The 8,878-nt window shown below is 48.3% G+C and overlaps 1 protein-coding gene across 1 annotated transcript in view; it reads left to right on the top strand.

Moving 5' to 3' along the window:
• Positions 1–8,445: 8,445 nt before the first annotated feature.
• The window catches only part of TSEN54 (tRNA splicing endonuclease subunit 54), a 9,948-nt gene continuing 9,515 nt past the window's right edge, over positions 8,446–8,878 (top strand). Inside the window, exon 1 of the mRNA XM_017743181.1 lies at positions 8,446–8,453. Within this exon, the coding sequence (XP_017598670.1) occupies positions 8,446–8,453 (8 nt within the window). The remainder of the gene's footprint in view (positions 8,454–8,878) is intronic.

Genomic DNA, 8,878 nt, shown 5'->3' with positions numbered 1-8,878 from the left:
CCTCAAAGGCACCATCAGATTTCTAGAGCCTTGCCAGAGCTGAAAGAGGAACCAAGCAGCCTTCAGCCCCAGGACTGCATTTGCAGGTGGAATTTCCAGTGCCAGAGAAAGGCACTCCATTTTCTTGCAAATGGATCTCATCAAGAGCAATGCTCCCCCGGAGGGTTTCCATCCCAGAGTGGTGCCACACCGCAGTGCTGCACCATCCCATTTCATCCCTGCACACAGGGTTCAGATCTGATGTCTCTCCAGCATCAGGGCAAGCACAGGGGGAACAGCATTTTAGATGGACTCTTCCATGCTCCTGCATCCTCCTTGGAATACCTGCTACCTCCTTGCAGCAGGAGAGCTGCTTGGCCCACACACCTTTCATCTCCAGTCCATAAAGAGAAGACAAAAACTTATTTTACCAGGTGTTCTAAGCCTGGTGCTCCATTTCTCTCTACACCACCAGACAGACCCACCAGCAGCTTTTCCATCTGCAGATATATCATTTAAATGGAATTATGCCAGCAGCAGGGATCACACTGTTCCTGTTCTATAGCCATGCTTTGGAAACGGATCCAGATTTATTTAATATCAAATTCTGACTTTTCTCAGATCTGTCAGCACAGCTCCCTTGGCTTCAGCATAGCTGAAGTGCTGGGTGCAACTGAAAGCAAGATGCAGCACACAGCACTCCGGAGTTATTAGCAGTGCATGAATAATGTGGATACAATGCCCTTCTAATGCCAACAGCAGCATTAAAAGTGCAAAAACAGAGCCAGCAGAAGCAATTTCTCTGCTCACATATGAGCACAGGCTGCTTTCCACCTGCTGCCTCCAGCGGGCTCAGCACCAGGGAGCGCCAGGTCTGCCTCTGGCTCACTGAACACACTGTGGACACCAGTTCGTGGATGCTGAGACCAAGGCAGGACCATCATCCCACTTACCTGCACAGCTGCTTTGTCACAGCCAGTACAAAGATGTTGGCCACATGTCCAAAACCCCAGAACTTGGACCCTGCAGCCTCACAGTGCTGAAAATGGAGCCCATTGCCCACATTCCCGGGTGGGAGATGCCTCTTCCCACCTGACCACTCCAGTGACTGTCTTTTTCAGCCAAATGAGGGGCTTGGTTTAGTCAATATGCAAGACAATTCTGGCCAATTCAGGCCATCCCACCAGGAGACAGAATTTCCCCCTTTGGGGTGGAAGTCATTAGCAGATTGCACAGTATTTCTAGCTGCAATTGGTCTGATTTTATCCTTTAGACAAACTCTCATTGTGTGGGTTTTTTTTCAAGATTAAAGTGCTCTTTGTTATCTGGAAAAGTACTTAAGTGTAATTAAGTCACCCAGTCCTTCATTTGATAAAAACTAAGCAGACTGAGTTCTTGCATTCCTTCCCTCCAAGGCATTTCCCTCCACATGCCTTCCAAGCTTTCCGTATCCCTTTAAAAACCCCTGATACCAAAGCTGTAGGAGTCACTTCAGCATTTCTGGCCCAAAGGGGGGAGCAGATCACCTCCCTGCCCTTGCCTCCTGCCCTGAAATCAATCCTCCTTCCCACCCAGCAGCAAAAGGTAGGGAGACAACTTTTCCCATCCTTCACCCCCTTGGAAGTTCCTGCATTTCACCCACTCAATAGCAGTGCTGCACACTGGCACTATCAGCCAGGGCAGCAGGCATCCTGTTACAGCGTTGCACACTGATAACAGAAGGGTTTCTGTATCCAGGGTTACCTCGGGATGCATAGGTGTAGCCAAAGGGCTTAACCTTGCCCGTTCCCACCCCAGACCCTGCTGGGATCGTTGCTCACACACACCACAGATCAATTCCAACTAAACTCTGTCCTCATGGTGTCCCCTGCATGAAGAGCAGCTTGCTGCCAGGTATTTCAGCATAAATTCCATCTCCTTTCAGGAGTGCACCAAGGAAAAATAAAAAAAGTCTCTCCAGATGCATTAGGATAAAGTTATACCTGGCTCGAGTTGACACTATGCAGCCATTTCTGCTGGAACAGCTTCTTGATTAAATCTACCCATCCCTACAGCTACTGACAGCTCCCAGCAGTGTCTGAAAAAAGGAAAATGAGGCTTTCAGGAGAAAGGAGCATGGCTGTTCACTTCAGTGGCATCACCCTCACTTTCCCAAGTTGTTGTTCAGAACACTACATACAAAGATTGCATCCCAGCCTGTCCCCCAAGTTCAGCCTGAGCACACCTTTTAAAGCCTCATAGATGGACCTTGAGCAATTCCTGACATCAGTTCTCAGTGCTCCAAACTTAAATAAATTAAATAAAAACATTAATTTAGCCGCACACCAATGTGAGCTGCTCTGGAGCCACCTCGGGGTGTTGGGAGCTCTGAGTGTGCAGAGGTTTGCGGTGAGAGGCACAGCCCTTGCACCCAACTGCACTTGTGAAGCTCAGTGCCCCCAGGAAGACCAACAGCAGCAGCTGTCAGGACATAAACTACTCCCCAAAGCAGCCAGGAGCTCTGCCAACTTCTCTGAGGCAAGCACAGGCAGTAGGGCCCAGCATGGATGCTGGTTTTAAAATTAGTTCAATTTTTAGCAACAAATTTATGGGAGAAGAGGGGAAAAGTAGCTTGGTTATTGGGAAAGATTTATGGGACAGTCCCTGCATGTGTGGCAGGGCCTGCCACATGCAGTATTCATCCAAATGTCCCAGGGCTGCTGCACACACAGACTGGACTCCACACCTCCCCCAAGTGCTCCATTTACCACATCTGCTGCCAATGTGGTTTTAGGGGACTAAAAAAAAAATACCTTTGCTGTGTCAGGTGAAAATTACTCTATCCTTCAGCATAAAGCCTTGTTGAAGAGCAAAAAGCAGACAACTGCCTTTACAATCTGTACCCAGGCCTATACGTGACTGGCAAAAAGATAACAGCCCTCAGGCACTGAGTGGTTTTCAATTTACACAGTTCTCTCAGTGCAGAAATGTACCACTCCTACAAACCTGCCTTTTTACTCCAGATGGAATCCAATCACACAAAATACCATGTACACATTGGAGAGAAAATTCTCAGGTTATAAGTTTAAAACAAAAGGGAGTTACAGCCACAAAAGAGCCTTGATGTAGGCTCTGAAAGTTGTGTGAAAATTGCTTCAAATGCAAGAACCAGCACTTGGCTGGGAAGTGTCAAGTCAAGGCCAGCCCTGTGCAGGGGTCAGAGTCTTGAACATCTATTTAATGGCTCCAAAGACAGGGCTCACTCTGCAGGACCCCACAGATAGTGGGACATTTGGGATCAAAGACCTTCTGGGCATCATATCAACCCCACAGGCTCCCAGCTTGGCTCCTGAAGCCACACACCCAGGAGGGAGAGAGATCAAAGAGGATATCAAGGGGGTTGTAAGTGTCTTATAGTGGCAAACCTTCACCCTGCACTGAAGACAGGCTGTGGAGTGGGAGATGGGCACCCAGCAGTGGAGAAAGAGCAGAAGCATCAGACAAAGGAGTCAACAGTGATCACATGAAGCCTCTTCCCACCTTTCTCCTCAGAGCAGGGCATGCCAGCCCCTCCAGCCCACCCCACAAATGTTGCCATGGGCCAGCTTTCAAGCAGCAGCCCAGTTTTCAAACAGCACAAAGCATCATCACAAACAGCCTTACTTCCCACCCCTCAGTGCCTGCTTCACACCAGCTGCCAGCTGGAGACTCATCCCTTTCCACTCCACCAAATAACTCTGCTGGCAGTTTGCTCCCACAAGAAAAGGAAGCGAGCAACATCCTCTTTAGCTTTGTGTACCAGGAACAAATCAACCTGCTGTAGTGCTGTAACTGAAGCTGTCTCAACCTGTAACGGTGCTGCAGATGGCACTCGGTGTTCACAGGGCTGATTTGTTTGTTGGAGCTGTTAAAACAACATCACTATTCAAAACTCTTGCTGTAGCACTTGAATTAAACTCAAGAGCTCAGAGAGGCACACACCAGCATTCCAAATAAACTAAGCAGAGACCTTTGAAATGCAGACATAGAAGAGAGTTCAGTGGTCTTGGGACTGCTGGTGCAGACACTGAACAGCTCTTCACCTTCACTCTTCACACAATCACCTGCTGCTCCACATCTCATCCTGCTTATGGACTCGGCCACACAAGTAGCACAGCATGAATTGTTCATTCCATTTCCTTTAAAGCCTGGGGTTCACAGAACAGGTAGGAAATAGCCTGGAGCTTCACAAGCTAATGAGACATTGCAAAGCAGATCCTTATGTCCCAATTCCTTGCCTTAAACAATATTTCCTCCCTCTCAGTTTCCAGCACAAGCCAAAGGCACCCTGGGTGTCCTGACTCAGTTGCTTCTCTGTGGTCTGAAGGCATTTCCCTGCCAGGCATCTCCTTTCATGGAATACCCAGCAAAAAGCAGCAGGGTTTTGAGTGCTTCTCCATACCAAAGCCAGGGAAGACATTTCCAACTACCTGGTGAGCACAAACACATTGCAGAAGTTATGAAACTCGAGCAAGGAACATAATGCATAGCCTCAAACTCTGTACAATGAGGCTCCTTCACCCCAGGCAGGCATACCAGTGTCAATCTCTCCAGCTGAACCATGAGCAGGATACCAAGGCAAATTGGGGAAATGAGGAAAGCTTCAGCCATTTTCTCCAGACAGAAATAACTCAGCATTTCTCCCAACCCAGCCCAGCCCATCACTGAGGTAAGAAAGGCTCCTGACTATTTCGACCAATCTCACTGGACTTGGTCTGTGGTTCCTTGGTTTTCACATGTAATTAACAATGTGCAGCTTCCAGTAAGTGACTGCAAACAAATCCTTAGGTGCCTAACAGACAGCAGCTCCAGAAAGTCACACAGTGGCATTTGAAAGCCCAGATTTAAATCAGTACTGGGGTTTCCTGTAGCTCATTGGGTACCCCAGCCCTGCATAACAACACTAACTCTGTTTTCCTGCCACTGAGCAGAGCCCCAAGAATTGTCCTGCAGTATGGAAAGTAACACAAAGGCAATTTCTACCACAAATTTAGAAGAGAGAGTGAAATTTAAGCTCTTTCCATTTCTCAGCCATCAGGAGGCAGTGGTAGATGTCAGCACACCAGAGCACATAGGGGTTATGGAGAGGTATTAACTGCTTAATCCCCGAAGTCCTGCTCTCAAAGACATGTTTGTTTGTTTTCTTAAAAACCTTCTTCTATCTTTCAAGCCCAGCCCTGATGAGTGACAACAGAGGTTTAGCCCAGAAACCCTCCTCAGTAGCCTCCTGTTTGAGCAAAAGTCTCTTTCCATTGCCCTGCCCAAACTCCCAGCTGTAACACTGCTGTGGGAATGATCACAGCCATCCTAAAGCAATAAGGAATTTGCCAAAAGACTCCCAGGTGAGGCTAGAAAACAGACAGATCCCACACCTCCCAGACAAGCTGTAACACCTGGCACCATTATCTGCTTTGCATCCAAACCCAAATACTTCAGTGTATGTTCAAGGTCTGCCAAATCCTTGGAACAGACTGCCAAACCACCCCTACTCATGGTCTACTGTAAGAAGTTTAAGTTGTCTAAATGATGCTCTGAAAGCTTAGAACTGAGAGGTTTCCACTAGAATATAATTAAGTATAATAAAAGCCAGACAACTGATTGCTGAACTACAGCTAACCTATGATTCCAGGTTTGTTGGGCAGTGATGATGTGGGCAAGGCTCAGAGCAATTGTGATGACACCACAGGTATTGCAACGCACACAAGAATTGAAGCACTTGCCAGTTTTAGGGAGTTTCACAGGATCACAAAATGGTTTGGGTTGGGAGGGACCTTAAAGCTCATCCCATTCCAAACCTCTGCCTTGAGTAGGAACACCTTCCACTAGATCAGGCTGCTCAAAGCCCCATCCAACTTGGTCTTGAACATTTGTAACATCCTTTTCTGTCCCAAATCACACAAAGCATCTACACACAAATCTCCCTGGTATCAGAACATACTCCATGGGTTGCAGTGAAGGCAAGAGGACAGGCCATTTTATCCATCTCAGACACTGTTTGCCAAGTGGTTACCATTTGTAAAGTCTGAGGCACAGCTTGTTTCTGCAGAATTACTAAAATATTTCCAAACACCCTGCCAGGAACTGCAGGAGTTGTTAACACAGGGATTAAAGCAGGTAGCTGTACCTGGCAGAGCTGCTCTGCTCCAGCACAGAGCATACAATTCCCACCTGGCTGTGCTACAGGAAACTAGAAAAACAATCCCAAGGCCAAACCATCTCCTGTTTTTTAAAAAAACACTGAGTCTTATTTACACCAAGTTCATCCAGGAGTTAACCACAAGGAACTTGTGAACACAGGGACTGCACAAACACAACTTGAACACAACAGAAAAGGACTGGAAGGGCTCAAACCCATCCCCACACCCCACAGCTCTAACTCTGCTCCCTGCTGGAGCAGGGTTAGAAGCAGGAGGGAGAACCAGGAGCAGGCTGCCCTGTTCAGAAGAGGCAGCCAGCCCCCATTTTTCATCCCAGTGGTCCTTTTACACTTCATCAATGTTTTTCCCCAATCAGAAAAAAACCAAACCACCAGGGAAAGGTGGGCAAACCCACCACGGTCACCTGCTCTAAGAGCCCACATGCACTGCTCTAGTTCATTCAGTATGGTGTCTCTCCAGTCAAATCAAGCCCTTTCTCATTTGGGATGAGGACAATGTCCCACAGGGAAGCAAGGAGCAGCTTCAGCCTCCACCATCAGCTTCCTCCACGGCTTCACCTGCCACCCATCCAGCAAGGGCTGGATCTGCTCTTCTCCCTGGTGCCACACACCCACACTCCTCCTCCCTGGCAGCCTCCAGGCTCACAGTCCCCCATCCATCACTGTTTCGGCTCCCAGGACCCCCTGAGCAGACCATTCACTCACAATGCCAGGTTTCAGCACTGTTCAGCTCAGAGACTGTTATTTTTTTTCTTTTCACAACCCTGTCCACAAAGAGAATCCAGGACAGTCAAGCTCCACTCAAAATACATTCAGGTCCCACCCTGAAGAAAGGGAAAAAGACGCCAAGTTTAATGAAAAAAACACATAAAAAACCCCCACCACAAACACCACAGTTATAGTTTCAAAGCAGCTATACAGAAACTTTATGTTAAAAATCCTTACTCAAACCCAGAATATTTAAAGAGAAAAACCAACCCCACCTCACCCTCCATTTCTAAGTGGAGAATAGGAAGTTCAGTCCCCAGGACCACCCACACCCAGCTGATGACACTTGGAATTAGGGCTGATAAGAGGATTCAGCTGGGGAGAACACGAGTCCCATCCCAACAAGGCTCTGCTGGTGCCTCTGAGAGGAACAGGATGTCCCCCCCACCACATGATAGCTAAAATCCCAGTATTGAAAAGAAACATGAATTGAGATTAGTCTTGACATTTCTGGGTCTTGTAATCACAGTGGGTGACAAAAGCAAATTCTAGATCAGAGCTTTTCCCTGAGCAATTTAAACACAGCTATTTTAAGGGAAGACTGAGCTAAACAAAGGGGTGACAGCCCGAAAGTTGAAAGCCACAGGATGAGGAGTCCTGGGATTATGTGATAATCAAGCAGAATCCGAGATACAAGTATTTTTTGGAAATCAGGGTGCAAAAGTACTGCCCCTGCACAGCCTTCTGCCCCTCACCCCATCCACGGGTCCTTGTCCCCCCACATGCCATGGAGAGGCACTGCTGGCCAAAATCACTTGACCCCCTCACAAGGTGAAGGCTCAGTTCAGGAGGAGGAAATAATGAGGCAGGAAGTGCAAATTGAATCATTTCAGTGGAAAATGGAAGGGAATGGTTTTTGCATTCATCTCCCTATGTTGGCATCTTGTCAAAGGGCTTTTATTGGGAAACCACAGTTGGAACCAGGGCCTCTGGTGGGGGGAAAAGCTGTGTTTTTCCTGCTTGAGGCTCAGTGCCTCCTGTGAGATATCCCACAGCAACAGGAGACAGGATTGAGGTGAAACTTGAACTTCTGGTGCGTTTCCCCATCAGATCTGTCCATGCCTCCTGAAGCAGCCAGTCCAGCCGTGTTGGCAGAGGTGTGAGGCTGTGGTGCAGGGGGATTTTGTATTTTCCAGCCCCACTGGATTGCTCCATACTCCAGGCAGCCGATGGCACTGGCCGCTGCTGGAGCCTGAGACAGGAGAAATAGTGACACCACTGAAGGGACAATCCTCCTGCCCCAGTGGGCAGGACACAGCCACATCCAGATGCTTCTGGCTGGTTCCACACTGTTCCAACAGCCCCATGGCAGGGCACGGCCATGAAATAACTGAGCCCATCAGTGATGCTGGGGAAATGTGCTGAAGAATTTATTGAATTTATAAGATTTTAAGAATAGATGAGAATATAAGAATTATTTATAATTATTAAGAATTTATTACTTAAGAATGTCTTTTCCTTTGGGGAAATGTATTTAAGGAAGGGCAAAGTGCAGTGAGGAGAGAGGGGGAAAAACGTGATAGATGGTCCTGTGAGCAGCATGGCTGCAGGAAAGAGGAGAGGGAGAGGTGGTCCAGGGGCTGCATTGCTCCCCAGAAGCCCCGGACAGAGCAGATATCCAAGCCTGGAACTAATATCAATTAGCAATAAATAAACTTTAAAAAAATTTTTTAAACTTAAATCCAGCCTGTTTTACCCGTATCATTTATCACTGCCTGAGCTTCCTGCCCTTTATTCCAACCCACCATTCGTTTCACCCTCCCTTCTCCTCATCCCGGCTGCGGAGGGGGCGCGGGAGCGGCGGGGGTTAAGCGGGGGCAGCTCAGCACGGCGGGTCTGGGGCAGATCCCGGGGCAAAACCCGGTGCACCCCTCCCCAGTGCCCGGCCCTGGGTGTCCCGTCCCTGGTTCCCTTCCCGGTCCCGTCCCTGGTTCCCTTCCCGGTCCCGTCCCGGGT

The sequence above is a fragment of the Corvus brachyrhynchos genome, unplaced genomic scaffold (assembly GCF_000691975.1).
Source record: "Corvus brachyrhynchos isolate BGI_N302 unplaced genomic scaffold, ASM69197v1 scaffold148, whole genome shotgun sequence".
NCBI classification, from domain to species: Eukaryota; Metazoa; Chordata; class Aves; order Passeriformes; family Corvidae; genus Corvus; species Corvus brachyrhynchos.
Note: the sequence above shows the minus strand (reverse complement) of the source record. Positions and strands in the feature narration are given on the sequence as shown.